This window comes from Anas platyrhynchos, chromosome 28, assembly GCF_047663525.1.
Source record: "Anas platyrhynchos isolate ZD024472 breed Pekin duck chromosome 28, IASCAAS_PekinDuck_T2T, whole genome shotgun sequence".
NCBI classification, from domain to species: domain Eukaryota; kingdom Metazoa; phylum Chordata; class Aves; order Anseriformes; family Anatidae; genus Anas; species Anas platyrhynchos.
In genome coordinates, this window is record NC_092614.1 from 743,082 (window position 1) to 758,787 (window position 15,706).

General features: G+C 69.2%; 1 protein-coding gene across 2 annotated transcripts; it reads right to left on the reverse strand.

Moving 5' to 3' along the window:
* Positions 1-978: 978 nt before the first annotated feature.
* Positions 979-11,454, reverse strand: TBKBP1 (TBK1 binding protein 1). 2 transcript variants are annotated; one of them, XM_038168876.2, is made up of 11 exons: positions 11,265-11,454; positions 10,311-10,516; positions 8,835-9,071; positions 8,633-8,755; positions 8,451-8,555; positions 8,038-8,191; positions 7,788-7,948; positions 7,663-7,712; positions 3,219-3,337; positions 2,258-2,997; positions 979-2,038 (listed from the first exon to the last, which is right to left on the reverse strand). In XM_038168876.2, exons 3-11 carry the CDS (start codon positions 9,054-9,056, stop codon positions 1,910-1,912), a joined length of 1,803 nt encoding a protein of 600 aa, XP_038024804.1. In that variant the 5' UTR covers positions 9,057-9,071; positions 10,311-10,516; positions 11,265-11,454; the 3' UTR covers positions 979-1,909. The 2 variants fall into 2 exon arrangements, with proteins under 2 accessions (XP_038024804.1, XP_038024803.1); XM_038168875.2 differs by having other exon boundaries at positions 10,311-10,524.
* Positions 11,455-15,706: the final 4,252 nt, after the last annotated feature.

A 15,706-nucleotide genomic window follows, 5' to 3' on the forward strand; every position in this document is an offset into this window, starting at 1 on the left:
CCCCGGTGCGCAGGGCAGCCCCATCCTCCGAGCCTCGCCTTTGGGTGCGCAGCCACCTGGCTGCAGCTGGACCCCACGGCCCCCTCCCCGCAGCTGCTGCCCCCCGGGACCCCGACCCCCACCCCGGGCAGGGTTTGCAGGCACCGTTTGGCTGCTATCCAAGCTGGGGGCCAGCAGCAGAGGTGCGAGCGTGCCCATCGGGGACTCTTGGCGACCTTCCCCCGGTGTCATGCCCGAGGGTGCCCCCCCCGCGCCCCGCGGTGCGCCCCCGCCCCAGCCGCGTTTCGCTCAGCGGCACCTCGCCGGCTGCCGGCTTCCGCTGCGGTCTGGGCCCCGCCGCGCCGGGGCCTCGCTGCTCGCCCCTGAGCTGCGGGCGTTTCTCTCGCCCCCTCCGCCTGCCCCACACCGCAGGGCCGGGGCAGAGCGGAGCTGCTCGGAGCGGGGGGTCCCGGTGGGGCTGGGGGCCCCCATGCCCGTTTTACCCTCCCCAAGGACCCGCGGTGACGCTCGGCACCGTCACAGGGAGCGGCTCCGGAGCAGAGGGGGCTTGGGGATGGTGTTTTGTGCCACCAGCCCCTCGCACACACACACCCCGGCCCCACCATGCACCCAGAGCCCCCCCATGCACCCACAGCCCCCCAGGCCTGGAGCAGGATTTCCCCACTGCACGGGGACCCCGATGGCACTGGCCCGGCCACAGCACCGCTGTCAGCGCTGTCCCCGCGGGGCTGGGGCTCGGCCGTGCCATCACCCCCGGGGTTCACGGCGGTGTTTTGGTTTTGATTGTCCTATTTCTTCGTGCCTGCCACAGCAGTAAACCCGAAACATCCCGCTGTGCTGGGAACGGGGACACCTTAGTAGGTTACTTGCAACGGGCACCCCGAACCCGGTCACCCCACGGGCACCAAGGAACCGCGCGCCCCAATGCAGGACACCTGCAGCCCGTCCCCCTCGTCCCTGGGGACCAGCAGAGCGGTGGCAGCTTTGGCTCCCAGCAGTGTTTTGGGCACTGAGGAAGGGTTTTATTGGACTCAGCGGCGTTGCACAGAGCGCGGGTCCCCCTGCGTGGGGACCCTGAGGGAGCAGGGGCTGGACCCCGGCTGAGCCCTCGGGTGGTGCGCGTGGACGTGCGCGCCGTGGCACGGGGGGGGCATGCAGCGCGGAGCACGGGGGGACGGTGCCGCAGACCCCCCCTCCCGACGTCGGGGGCCTCTCGGCGGCTTTGAGGTAGATCGAACGTGGGGGGTGCGGGTGGGGGCCGGGGGCTGCGGGGCCGGGGGGGTGGCCACACGGCCCCGCAGGGCCCAGGGGTGCCGGCGGCCGCAGAGCTCAGCGCAGTGGTGCGGGATGTCCATGCTGTGCCGTGGGCCGTGGGGTTTGATTCTCAGCAGCATCGTTGTGGGGAGAAGGGAGAAATGGGGGCGGGGGGGGGATGCTTTTAATGTAAAAGACTGGAAAGATGCTTGAACTGGTGGGAAGAGGTGGGGGACCGAGAACAAGCAGCCTCCCACCCCCAACCAATTCTGACCCAGTGAGCCCCCGAAGGGGCAGCCCCTTCCCTTCACCTGCTGTCTGGGGGCCAGATCCAGGACCCGGTCCCTCAAATCCTCCCTGAGATCAAGCAGAGAAACCCATGGGTGCAGGCGGGTCCCCACCAGCAGCCCCCAGACCCAGCCCAGAGCATCCGAATTCTCCGTGGACGCAGGGACGGGGCAAGGGGGAGTGGGGAAAACCCACCTACACGCGAGGCCAGGAGGGGCCTGGGGCTCCTGTGGGGTCAGTCCCTCCGCAGCTACTGAATCCTTGGAGGTATTTCGGAGCCGTGTCACTCCTCGTGTTCTCATGCAGCATCCAAAGTCCGGGGAGGGGGCAGCCCGCGGCTGGGGGGGGGCGGCGCGGGCGGGGGGGCTCAGATCTTGCTGTTCTCCAGGTGCGAGTCAATGTGCTTTATCAAAGCATCGTCCGGGTAGCCGATGGGGAAGGCCAGCTGGCACAGCGGGCAGCTCCGGATTTCCGAGTCCACCGTCTCCATCAGCAGCTGCGGGCACAGGGGCAGCCCTGAGCCCACCTCCGCAGGGCCCGGGCCCGATCCTCGCCCCCAGCCCCCTCCCATCATTGCGCTCTGAGGCCGGGCACGGGCCGGGGAGCCACGGGGGGAACCGAGGCACGCTGCGGGGCTGCCAGGAGGGGGGGTCCCAGCCCCCATGTGCCCCCACCCACCACCCTGCACCCTGGGGTGGGCAGGGGTCCCCCTTACGTTGATCGAGGGCCAGGACTGGGCGTGCTCGGTCCTGGCATAGGCGGCAGCTGCCCGGTGCGCGGCGGTGTCGGGGATGGGGAAGCCGGCGCAGAAGGAGGCGCAGCGGACAGCCCCCACCTCGGGGCTGGGGGGGCTGGGGACCGCCCAGTCCTCTTCGTCCGACGACTGCTTCTCGAAGCGCACGTGCTCCTCGAAGGGCTCGCGGGCGCTCAGGGGGGCCCCCGTGCCCCCCAGGTACACCTCGCCGTAGGGCCGGTGCTTGGGGAGCGTCGAGGCTTCGGGCTGCAGCCAGAGCGAGCGGCTCTGCTGGTACAGGGCCACGTTGCTCACCTCCGAGTAGCTGCGGCGGCCCTGGAAGCCGGCCTTGATGTGGCGGCTGGAGGGCTTGGCGTAGCCCAGCTCCATCCTCTCGCCGGGCAGCCGGTGGGGGGACGCCGAGGCCGGGGAGGGGCAGGGTGGCGGGGCCGGGGAGCGGCGCTGCTGGGCGGGCGAGGGGCTGGAGGTGGGCACGGGCGAGCGGCGCTGCTGGGCCGGCGACTGGCAGGGCCCCGGGGCGGGCGAGCGGTGCTGCTGGGCGGGCGACTGGCACTGGGGGGCCGGGGAGCGCCGCTGCAGCGCCGGGGACTGGCACTGCGGGGCCGGGGGGCGGCCGGGCGCGGGCGAGGGGCACTGCGGGGCGGGCGAGCGGCGCTGCTGGGCCGGCGAGTGGCACTGGGACAGCGGGGAGTGGCGTTGGCCTGCAAAGCACAACGGGAGGGGGGAGACACAAAAAATGCCCCCGTCAGCTCGGCGGCACCCGCGTGCACCCCGGATGGATGGGGGGGGCCTGGAGAGCAGCAGCGGGAGGGATGCGCCTGGGATGGATGCCCCCAAAGGGCTGCCCAGGAGCGCTGCAGAGCCCGGGGGATGAGGGCAGGCAGCGTGCTCTCCGTTTTTCACAGCCCCCGGCCCCTCTTACCGCCGTTGAGGCTCTTCTCCTGCAGCAGCGCGCGGAGGATTTGGCTCTGCAGGGAGCTGAGGTTCCTCAGGCGGCACAGCTCCTCCGTCAGCTCCGTGTAGGCCAGCGCCAGGTTCACCCTGCGGCGGGGACAGCGCGGTCACCGAGGGCAGAGCACCCCGGCCCCCAGGCCAGCAGCACCCTCCCTGCTCCAGGCACCGTGGGCGCACCTAAAATGACCCCAAACCGGGCTCCTTGACCCAAAAAGTAAAAGTTGGAGCCGTGCCTTGCCGCCCAGGTGCCGGGAGGAGCAGGAGCGCGGGCACAGGGCGCTGCAGGGGGGTGGGCGCCGAGCTCCCCGACAGCTTTCAGAGGCCCTGACAAAGTCATCAGTTCTCCCCCAAGTTGGGTGTCACTTTTAAAAAACATATTCTCCGGGGTGATGTGAAGGGAGAACCCATCTCCGGAGGTTCCCGCGGGGCTGTCAGGCTCGGCGCGCCCGCCGCGGCGCGGGGCGAGTTGAGCTGAGCCGTTGTGACACCCCCGGGACCCGGGAGGCGCCGCTCGTAACAGCAGCCGACAGGTCTGCCCCGCGCTGCCTCCCCGCGATCTTATCACGGGCAGGAGAAGAAAAGGAAAAGAAAAGGAAAAGAAAAGGAAAAGAAAAGATGAAGTTTCCCCAGCTCGGTCCCGTGTCACGGCCCCAGAGGCCCCACAGCCCTGCGGGGTGGCTCTGGGGGGGGGCACAGGGGACGTTTCCCCAAACCCTCGGTGCTCGCGACCCAACTTCGAGCCCGGGCAGCAGCAGCTCGAAGCGGGGGTCCGGCTCCAGCTCTGGTGCTGGCTTTGGGCTGACCGGAGCACCCCCTGCCCCCGGGGCCACCCCGCTCCTCTCGAAGTCACGCTGCAGCGCAGGGAGGAAGTGTGAAAGCCGCAGCACTGGGGTGGGGGAGCGCACAGCGCCGGGGGGAGCGGGGCGAGGAGCAGCCCCCAGCCCCGCACCGAGCCCGGAGCCCGGCCAAAGCACCGCGATGGGGGGCAACCGGCAGCCCCCGAGGGCCCCTCCCGGAGCCAGGGCAGCCACCAGGTTTTTGGAGAGGATCGGTGCAGCTCCCCCACGCCCTGAAAAATTGCTGTTTCAGGATAAAATGCGAGTTTTGATACGCAACTGCAGATAAGACGTGAGAACAAAACAGCTGCCGAAAACCCAGCCGCCCACAGGCCCCGAGGTGCCGGGGAGCGACGCTGCTCTGGCGGGAGCAGCCGGATCCCGCGGGGCTCCCGCTGGCCCAGGGGTGCCCCCCGCCCCCTCCCCGCTGTCCCTTGGTGTCCCTGGGGGGATGCCACGGCCAGGAGAGGGCCGGGGGCAGCGGTGGCGGAGGGGCCGGGCGGGATGGGGCAGGGCTGGGAGCACAACCACAGTCCCCAGGTGAAATATGGGGGAGGCCAGGGTTATAAAGCCCCCCCTTCCCACCCCGATAAAGGCACACAACGTGCAGGGGCACTCACAGCTCACTCCAACCAAACCCAGCACCTATTTGTAGGGAGCAGCCCCCCCCCACTGCACAGCCCCGGTCACCTTCTGGAGGAAGCTGGGGGACCGGGGGGGTGGGGGGGTTTGGGGTCCCAGCTGCCCCATGGGGACAGGACCCCGCATCCCGCCCAGTGCTGTGGTGGGGCCATTTCGGGGGGGGGGCAGCGCTGCCAACCACATCACATCGCTCCCACCCGGCTGCAAGGTGCCCCCCAGTGCCCCCAGCCCCAGCCGGGCGTGGGGGGCTCCTCCCTGCCACTGGGGTCAGCGCAGGCCCCGTTCGCTGGGGAGGTGGTGGGTGCAGGAGCAGGACACGGCCCCCCCCAGCCAGGCAGGGGGTGCTGAGCACAGGGGGGGGCCTGTCCTCCATCTGGGGCCTGCGGTTGCCTGGGGAGGGGGGAAGGGGTGACCTCGAGCAAGTTACGCCTGGTAAACAAGAAGGAGCCCTTAAATAAAAGCACAAACCACAGCCTTATCTGCTATCTGCGCGTGGGCAGGGGGTGGGCAAGGGGGGAGCGTGCACCAGGGCTGCTGGGGGCACGGCCGGGCACCGACCTCACCCCCCCGCCACTGGGACGGGGTCCGGGGAGCTGGGACAGGGGCGCGGGGACATCCCGGCACTGCCACCACAGCGGGACGGATCCTGCTCCCCTCCTGCTTGCTCCGCACCCTGCTGGCCCGCAGGACACCGGGGACGGAGAGCGAGGCTGGGGAGGTTCCTTGCAGCGGCTGCAGGAGGCCGGCAGGCGTGGCAGCAGCACCCATGGGTGCTCAGGGTCAGACCGGGACCAGCACCGGCTGCTGGCCCCATGGGGGGGCTGGCGTCGGCCTGCAGCCACCGGGCATGTCCCCAAGGTGCCACCGTGCCCCTGTGCACCGAGGGGATTGTGCTCAGCCCACCCCACGCTGCACAGGGAGCTGGCCCCTGAGATTCATTAAAACCCACAAAAGCCCATCAAAATTTGGGGAAACCAAAATTTTCCCGCAACCCCTGGGGCTGCGCCAGCCTCTCTGCACCCGGATGGGAAAGGGGCAGGTGGGAGCGGCCAGGAGCTGGGAAGGGACAAAAAAAGGACAAAATCAAGGAAAAAATAAAAGCCAGGTGCTTCCCTCCACGCTGCTGAGGTCACTGAAGACACTTTGCCGTGGCTGCAGCAGGAATTGGCTCAAAGTCTCCTTTGCCCCCCAAAAAGGAGCAGGCGCGGCAGTGGCGATCGCGTGGCCGCCTCCACAACAAAAGCAAGCGCTGCCATCGAAGGCAGTGAGTCAAACCCCAACCCCTCCTGCCCTTGCGGGCGCACTACAGAGGCAGGCTGACTAATTTGGCAAAAGAAAGAAAGAAAAGTCACCCAAAGATGAAAAGCAGAGATAACGTGCCCTTCACGCCGAAAAAAAAAGTGGTGGAAAGGAGCAGGTTACAAAAAAGAGCCTTATTTACAAGAAAAGACAACGCCGTGGAGGAAAAACTTATTCTCCATCCCAGCCCTGAGAAAGCGCTGAAATGCCCCAAAAAGTGGGGTTTGCTCTGCTGCTGTCCCCGGGCAGAGGGCACGGAGCCTGCGGGGCCTCAGTTTCCCCACCCCAACTGCAGAGGGTTTGGGGATCCCCAACAAGGAGCTGGGAGCTTTGCTTTGGGGAGGGCTGGGAGCTGGGTGGCAAGGGGGGGAGGACGCCTGCCTCTGCCTCTCCTGGCCGTGGTGGGGCTGAGCTTTGCCAAAACCAAAGCGAATTAAAGGGAGGGAGCCCGGGGGGTGAAGGGTGGCTGCTGGGACACGAGGCGGGGAGCCGGGGCTGCAGCAGCCCTCGGTCAGCCCCAGCCTCGGGGGGAAATCAGCGCGGATCAGGACGGCCCCGCTGCCACCGAGGCGCTGATTTACTCCAGGGAGACAACAAACAAACGGTGACGGCATCAACACGGCGAGAAAAAGGAGGGGAAAAAATCCCGGCACCTTCCCGTCCCCGCGCCCCACGAGCCCCACGCGTCAGCTTTTATCTGTCCACAGCTCGGCGCGGCCGGCCCCGGCACCTTGCCGCCCGCCCGCAGGAGACGCAGCGCTGCACGATGTGGGGGGCGAGGGAACGGAGCCCCCACCACGTCCCGAGCGTGGGTACGGGCGCCCGGGGCTGGAACGAGGAGGAGAGCGGCACAACGGGGCTGCCTCCTAACAGAGCGGGCCGGGGGTGGCTGCTGCTGGGGGGGAGCGTGGTGCTCGGGGGGACATCGCCGCACCGTGCCCCGCGTTGGCCTGGCCCAGCCCGACAGCTCCCCTGGGCCTGCTCCAAACCTGGGGGGGGCTTGGACCAACCCCCCCTGAGGCCGGGGGTTCCCGGTCCCTCTCCTGGAGCCAGGCGGTGCCCCTGGGGCTCAGCGCGGCAGCGAGGGGGAGGCCAAGCAGAGACCCCGAGCAGAGACCCCAAGCAGAGACCCCCCCCCCATTGCTGCTGGCACTGTGGCAGCTCCGCACCCTGCGCTGAATTAAAATAAATCACCAAAAACTGCTGGTGGGGATCGTGCAGAGCTGGTGGCTGTGGGAGCAGCCTGGGCACGCTGCTGGTGCTGCCAGATGCATGGCACGGCACGGGGCAGCACCGGAGCATCACAGCCCAGCCCAGTACAGCCCAGTACAGCCCAGTACAGCCCAGTACAGCCCAGCCCGGCGCGGTGCCTGCGCGGCAGCAGCGCCCTCTGGAGGCGGCCCCCGCTCCCCCCCCCACCGTCGCGGCGCCCCCTGCCCGCCCCCCCCTGCAATGAGGCAGAGAAGCGGTGGGGCAGGGGCAGGGGCAGCCCCCCCAGCCCTGCGCCCAGGGAGGGTGACAGCGCAGCGGGTGCCCCCCCAGCACCCCCGTGTCCGTGCGCCCCCCCCCGTGCCCCCCATCCTCCCGTGGTCCCCCCCCCGGTGCCCCCACCCCCCACGCACCCCAGGCACTTACTGGTCGTCGCCCATCTTCTTCACCCAGGCCATGTCCCGCTCCGACTGCTCCTGGGGACGGGGCACGGCCGTGAGCCCCCGGCCCCCACCTCATGGCCCCGCGGCCGCCCCCCACCCGCACGGTACCTGCTGGCGGGTGTCCTGCAGGTGCTTCAGCTCTGCCTGCAGCCGCTCGCACTCGGCCTTGAGGTGCTCCTCGCGGTGCTGTGCGCGCTGAGCCTCCTGCCGGGCAGCCTCCAGCTCGGCCTCCAGCCCGCGGCTCGGCCAGCCCGCGGGGCGATCCAGCACTGCGGGCACGGCACAGCTCAGCGCCACGGCCCGGAGGGTGCCCCCCGGGAGAGGGGAGCCGTGGGGTGTGTGTGGGGGGGGGGCTCACCGTGGCTCAGCGCGGGGTTGGGGTGCAGGGACAGGAACGGCACCTCCTGGCCCGGCAGCGGGGCGCTGAGGCCGGGGAAGGCGCCGCCATCGCGCTGCCGCAGCTGCTGCTCCAGGCTCCGGATGCGGCTCAGGTGCGTCTCCACCAGCGCCCGCTGTTGGGGGGCAGAGGGGTGAGCCCCACCGCCCCCCCCCCAGTTAATCCTGCCCCCGTGCCTCCTGCACACCCGGAGCTTGGCACCCCAAACCAGCAGCCCCGCATCACCGCATCCCTGCCGAGTCCCAGCGGTGGCACCGACAGCAGCACCGAGGCCACCACAGCTCGCCGGGGGGAGAAGCGATTTGCCCAGCGTGGGGAAGGGGCCCCCAGTGACCCCCCCCATGCCAGCGCCCCCGCCAGCCGCAGGCGCCCACCATCTCGCCCAGCTCCGACTCCAGGTCTGCCTTCTCCACGCACAGCTTCTCGTAGGCCTGGATCATCTCGTCCAGCTGCTCCTCACGCTCCTTGCTCTTCTGCAGCTGTGGGGCAGGGGTTGGGGGGTCAGCACACGGCCTGGGGACCCCCCACGATCCCCGGTGCCCCCGGCCCCGCTCACCTCGTGCTGGAACTGGTTGAGCTGCTGCTGCAGCGATGCCTTCTCGCTCTTGAGCAGCGACGTCTCCTTGGCCTCGTAGGCAGAGAAGATGTGCTCCTCCCCGAACTCGCCGATCAGCGGGTACTGAGGCCGCGGGGCAGAGCCGTCAGCGGGACCCCCGGCCCCCTGCCTCCCCCCCAGCCCGCGGCCCCGGGGCCCTCACCTTGACCTCGTACATCTTGAGGCGCCGCTTGAGCGTGGAGTTCTCCCTCTCCAGCCCGGTGAGGCGGTTCTTGATGTCGTCGTAGGCGGTGATGAGGGCGAAGTGTGAGGCCGAGCACATCTCCCCCGACAGGTCGGTGTTGGGGCTGTCCAGCCAGTCCTCGTCCGGCCCCAGCGCCTCCTGCGTCAGGATGCTGATGTCGTCCTCGAACATGGAGTCCATGGCGCCGCGCGAGTCCTGCCTGGGGGGACGCGAGCACCCCGGGGTGAGGCGGGGACAGAAGCGGCCGCAGCGGCTCAGGAGCCCTCGGAGCTGCGGGGCCACCGGGCAGGCCAGAGGGGACACAGGGCACGCGTCACCTCTCCTGCCCACAGAAAGGGGGGAGCAGCAGGGGAGCAGCCCCCCAAGATGCTGGGGAGGAGCAGGGGACGGCAGAGAGCATCCCGGCGGAGCAGCCCCAGGGGGACGCGGTGACTTTCCCAACGTCCCCCAGGGAGCGAGTGCCAGAAATAGCGGCCGGTGCCGCCGACTCCCACCCCGCAACGCACGCGAGCTGCTTTCCGCCCTCCCACGCGGCACGGAGCCCGCGCGGTGCCCTATATACCGGCACTGCCGCTCACCCCCAGGAGCTACCTGGCTCAGCACAGCCCCAGTGAGGCCTCATCCTGCCCGGCCCGCTCACAGCCCCGGCACGGCAGGGTTTGTCCCCAGAACGATGGTCACAAAGCCACCTGTGAGCAGGGTGCTGGGGCCAAAGAGGCTCCCGCAAGGCTCTGCTGCCCGATGCCCCCCTGCACTCAGCGGGGACCAGGCTGCTGGCAGTGCTGTCCCCGCCGAGCTGGTCGTTATTTCGAGGCACGCAATTAACGGGAGCCCTGCGTGCGGCCCAGCCCACGGGGAGCGAGGAGATCATGCCCGGAGCCGGCCAGGGGGCAGCGGGGGCAGCTCGCCCCATCCCACCCGCGGGCAGCGGCGCAGCCTCATCCGGGAGCCGCGGCCACACAAATAATTCATGGCAGCAGGCAGGGAAGGAGGCGAGCTCCGCGGGGGGGCAGGCGGGGACAGCCGGGCCCCCCCCAGCCACAGCCCAGTGCTTTCGCTGCCCCAGCCCCGGGTGCAGAAGCCCCGGTGCTCCCCGTGCCCCCAGCTCCTGGGAAGGTCGGGGGGGGGCGAGGCAGCCCCTCGCTGGGGTGAGGAGCGTGAAACGCAGACAAAACCCCCAGCAGCACAGCCCCTCCTCTGTCCCCGTTTGCTGTCCTCAGGGCTTTAAATCCACCCCTTGGGGCAGTGACAGAGGGGATGAGGCACCCCAAGATCCCCCCCGTGCTTGGGCAGGGAGGGCACCAACATCACTGCCCTGTGGGGAAACAGAGGGCCCCCCAACCAAGCTTCCCAGCGGGGTACCGAGCCCGGTGCCTGGCCCTGCTGCTCCCTGCGCCGTGCCTCAGTTTCCCCAGGCCGGACCCCTCCTGACACCTGCCTGGCAGCGGGCCCCGGGCGCGGGGCGATGCGGTGCGGGCTGGGCAGGGCTGCGGCGGGGGCAGCTCAGGCGCGGGCAGCGAGCTGTGGCCAGGGGGCACTCGGTGGGTCGGCCGCGAGAGGCTCAGCGCGAGGCGGCGGCGATGGCATCGGGCTCCAGGGCCGCAGGAGGTCCCCGAGGCTCCGGGCGGCTTCGCTCCCTCCTGGAGGCCTGGGGACGCCGTTAAAGAGAGCGAGACCGGGGCTGCAGCCCCCCGGCACGGCGACGGGAGCGGGCAGGGACGGGGCCAGCTCCGGCACCCGGCTCCCCAGGGCTGGGGGGCTGCGGGGGGGGCTGGCGGCCGTGCAGGTACGAGGGGGGCGAGCGGGCAGGGGGCGAGCCCGGGGGTCCCGGAGCGGTGCCGGGGGCGCGGCGGGCACGAGGCCCCGGTGCGGCGGCGCGCACGTGCGTGTGCACGAGGCTGGGGGGGTGGGGGGGCACCCCCCCCGCGACCCCGGGGTCTGCGGCTCTTCGGCGCCGCCGGCAGCGCGCCCCGAGCCCCAGCACGGCCCCGAGACCCCCCCAGGCTCCCCTCTGCCGGGGCTGCCCGGGGAGCCCGCACGAAACCCGGGGGGGGGGCGGGGGGCGGAAGGGGGAACCGGGGGGGGTCGGGGCCAGGGATGGAGCCGGGGACAAAGGCGCAGGAGGGGTCGGGGCGGGGAGCGGGGCGGGGATGGGGACAAAGACGGGGCCCGGGGGGGACGCGAGGATGGCGACGGGGATGGGGAAGGGGCCGGGAGCGGGAGGGGGCCGGGCCGGGGGAGGGGGCGGCAGCGGGGCCGGGGCCGGGCCCGCGGAGGCCGGGAGCCGCCGGGCAGCAGCGGGGCCGCGGCGAGCCCGGCCCGGGCGGGGGGAGCCCGGTTCCGGTTCCCTCCCCCGCTGCCCGCCCCCGGCCCAGGCCCCGCACTCACCGGGAGGGGCGGCGAGCACCGGGAGGCGCTGCGGCGGCGCCCGCCGGGATGCGGCTCCTTCCCCCCGGCCCCGGTCGCGGTGTCGGTGCCGGTGTCAGCCCCGGTGCCGGTCCCGGTCCCGGTCCCGACCGCCCCCGCCGCAGCCCCGGCCCCGGCCGCCGCCGTTTCTTCCGCTCCGGAGCCACCGAGAAACCACGTGGGCACCGGGCGGCCGCCAGCGCCCTCCCCCCGGGCCGCGCCGGTACCGCCCCGGGCCGCGCCGGTGCCGCCCGCCGGGACCCGGCTCCGCTCCGGGGCCGCCCCCGCCCGGCCCGGCCGCGGTCCCGGTGCCGGTCCCGGAGCAGGGCAGAGCCCCCCCGGGGGCGGTGCGCCCCGGCCCCCGCCCGCTGCAGCCCCCCGCCTCCCCCCCGAGCGGCGCCACGGGGACCGGAGCCCCCCCGGTACCGGAGCCCTGGGGCAGTGCCCGGGGCTGCCCCCGGCCCCCGTTGGGGCAGGGAGCGGGGGGGGGGGGGGTCGGGGGGTCGGGGGGGGCTCCTTTCCTCTCCCAGCACGGCCCCGTGGCGGTGGGGCCGAGGGCTGAGCAGAGCCGCAGCCACATGCTGTGGGGGCTGGGAGAACATTTTATTCCCTGAATTGTTCCCTCGGAGCCGCTTCCATTATGGAATTGCGTTTTTTTCCCTTTGCTGCACATGGGTTATTAATAGCTGCTCTGCTTCTGCCGCTGCCGCTGCCTCCGAGGGCTCCCCCAGCGAGCTCAGCCCCGCTCTGGGGGCAAACCCCGGCGGCCCCCGGCTGGGGGAGTGGGGCCCGGTGCCAGGCTGGAAGCCGGGAGCAGCCGGACGGACCCACGGCCCCACACGGACGGACCCACAGCACCGCCGCCAGCCCCCCAGGCGTGCAAATCCCTGCCAAGGCCCTCGGGTGCGAGATGGAGCCCAGGAGCCGCGTCCCAGCTCGCGGTTTGGGCGGCTCCGCTCCCGTTCAGGCGCTGGCGACGGAGGCGAGACGGAGACGTCAGTACGGGAACCAGCCCCGGCCCCTCCATCTGCCTCCACCGCGCGACGGCTCGTGCCGGGGCTGGGGGCAGAGGCGTCGGGGCAGGGCAGCGGCGAGGACAACGCCGCGCTTTGGGCTGAGCTCGGCAGCCCCATCCCCACCGAGAGCAGACGGCGGCGAAGCCCCTGGCAGAGGCGCTCCCGGGGGACCCCATCCCGCACCCCCTGCGCAGCCCCCCTCCCGGCGCTATGTATAGCGCGGCTGCATCAGCGCCTGGATGCGGCTCGGCGGTGATTCAGCCGACGTCACTCGGCACCCGGGAGCTTCGCTCTTGGAGCAGGAGAGGGGTGGTTGGCAGCGGGGCCGGACCCCCGACACCCCACATCAGCAGGTCCCGTGGGGAACGCTGAGGCAGCCCCAGGGCTGGAGCCAAAGCTGGGCACGGCGCTGGGCCTTCCCGAGCCAAAATCGCAGCATTGGGCCCCGGAGGTTTTTGGAGACGGCTGCGCTGCCGCTGCCTCCCCCCGCTCACGCTGCCCCGCAGCCAGGACAGGCATCGGGCTGCTAATGGGCTGCTGCGAGCAGAGCAGAGCCATTTCCATCTGAATTTCTGCCAGGGAGGCAGCGCGTCACGTCTGGTGCATGGCCGAGAGAGGAGGAACAGGGCCCGGGGGTGCCCCAGGAGAGCCCCGGTGAGCCCGGGAGCTGTCACCCTGCGAGGGGCAGCGGGAGCCACGGGGCCGGGCTGTGCCGCAAACAGGGCCCAGAAAAAAAAGGAGCACCAGCTCGGGCTCTGCTCATGCTCGCAGATTGCTGCAAAGCGCTTTGAAGTGCAAATTAAGGTTTTCCATCAGGTTCCAAGTTAATTTTGACGCAAAGAAAACAGCGAGGCCTCACCCATGCGTGTGTGCAAAGGCGGCAGGTGCCGTGCGGGGCTGCGCAGCCCTCATGGGCGGCAGCACAGGGGGCACAGCCTGAGCCCCCCCAGCCCCACGGAGGGTCCGCGTGCAGGGCTCGGGCCCAGGCCATCGCCGTGTGTTAGGGAAGAGCCTCACGCAGCGCCTGGGCCGCTGCCCCTGGGACGAGCAGCAATTTGCCCATCGCTTTTTGCTCGCTCACAAGGGTCTAGCGCAGGGCTCTGGAACTCAATTCACACCGGCAGCCACAGCCACGCTGGCAGCAGCGCTATTTTAAGCAGCGAGGTTAGACCAGCGCAGATGCATCATTGTGCAGAGAACCTAATCACTCTGCCACACGGCCACTTAGAGTGGAAAGCCTCAGATCGTTTTCCACTTGGCTTATCTGTGCCCGTTGCGGAGCAGCACTTGTCTGAAAGAAGAGCACCAGGCATTCGAGAGGCCGACGCTGAGCTCAGCAGCTCCCTGCCACGCGGGGCTCCGGGGCTTTGTGGGCATCGCCCGGTTCTGGCCCCTCTGCAGCCCCAGGAGAGCCCGGGGCCATGGCAGGGCGGGTGGAGGAGGGTCCCCAAGTCCCCTGTGCACCCTGAGTCCCCTCATCCCCATGCTCCCATCTTTGTGCTTGGTCCAAAGGCGACATTTGTGTTGTCGCCCCATGGAAGCTGTGATCTGGGGGGCCAGGATCTGCCTGGGAGGGCTAAAAAACAGTGAAACAAGGAACGGCTCAGCCCAAAGCGTGGTGGCACCGGGGAGCGAGCGCCAGCTGCTGAAGCCACCAGGCCCCGAGCCCGCCGGGTGCCAGGCAGCATCCCCGTGCTGAAATGGGGCCAGGGCCCCGCTGTCACCCCCGGGAGCACAAAGCCGAGCGCCTTCACCTCGCTCCTCTCCCAGCCCCACGCAGGATTTGGGCATCTCCTGCCCACGGCTGCTCCCCGGGGCCTGGTACCCGCGGGGCGGATGGGGCCGAGCACCGGGAGGAGGCCGAGCACCGTCCCCGGGAGGCATCGCCCAGGGCCCCGCTCGCCCCCCGCGCGCTCGGTGGCACAGATGGCAGCCGCCACGCTGCCGCCACGCCGCTGTCACCCCCGGCTCCCCGCAGGAAGCGCGCGGCCGCCGCACACCCACGGCGTCTCAGAGCACCGCGGGGGCCGCGGCTGGCGGGGGGGGGGGGAGCAGCAGCGGCTCTGTCAAACGAAGCAGCAAAAAAGTAACGAAAACCAAAATAAAGCGGCTTTTATTTAGAAGGTAAATAAATCGGGCCTACCGGTTTGCTGGCGGCTGGGTCCTCCTCAGGCATCAGGTCCTTGCTGGGGGAAGCCTTCGCTCGGTGTGCCCGGGGGAACGGCAGAGCTCCGGTAACGGGAGCCCAGGTGGGCACCCCTCGAGGGCATCGTCCCCGTGCCAAGGCACCGGGGCAGGGCAAGGAGCTGGACACAGCCCCAGGCACGTCCCCACGCGGTGCTGGGGCAGCCCCCGGAGAGGAGCCACCATGGAGGGCTCCACCAGCACGGCCGCAGCGAAAGCAGCTCCGCAGGAGCCCGAAGGAAGCCCCAGGGGTGCTCGCGCTCCCCCCGAGCCAGCCGCTGCTCCCCTGAAGCCAACAAAACCCCCAGAGCCCCAACAAAGAGCACAGACACGGGTTTGTTTCCACTACTGTCTCAGTGTACTTTATTCTCCTGCTGTCTACAGCTGAACAGCCACACAGGACAGAAACAGGTAGCACTGAGGAATGATCAGATTTCTTCCCTCCACGCCCCCTCCCCAACTTCAGGAATGGCTTTCTTTTTTTTTTTTTTTTTTTTTAAAAGGAAATCCCACCCCACCTCAAGAAACAAAATAAAAAGAAAAGGCATTACTCGAGACGTGGCCCAGGCCTCTCGCTACCCGTGCTCAGGAGCTGGCTGGCGCTCCCGGTCAGCGGAGCTCCTCCTCGCCTCAGCACCTGGGAGGTTTTATTATTTTTTTTTTGTACACTGGTTCAAAGTCGGCACTTCGACTGCAATCTGAACCCAGCACTGAAAGGCACATATCTGATACCCTGTACAAGAGCTATTGTGGATGCTGCAGTGCAGATGGGCAACAAAAGCGGACTCCACTGCAGCAGGTCCAAGGATCAGACTGGGAAAAGGAAGTTGGGGAATAAAGCAGATTGCCACCTGCTTCCTGGAGAAAAAAAAAATAAAAAAAAGAAACACAAAGCAAAAGGAAACAAAATACTGGCTAAGGTTTTCTACTCTCCCTCCCACAAGCAGCTTTTAAAAATGTCCACGTTAAACTGCAGATTCAAATGCTGGTAGTATCAACAGCTGCATCAATAAAAATGAAATGAAAAATAGTCTGAAGCCCTGCACCTCCTCCGTTTTTCTTGGCTTATTGCTGACAATCTAGGATAAGCAAGGGACTATTCCTCAAAAGCAAAAGTCTCATTTAAGAAGAAACGAGATTCTGATCCTTCATGTGAAAGTAAGACATCGCATGATTAGGGAAGTAGTAAGCAGCCAATTCGTTTGAGTTGCCCATCAGACTGTT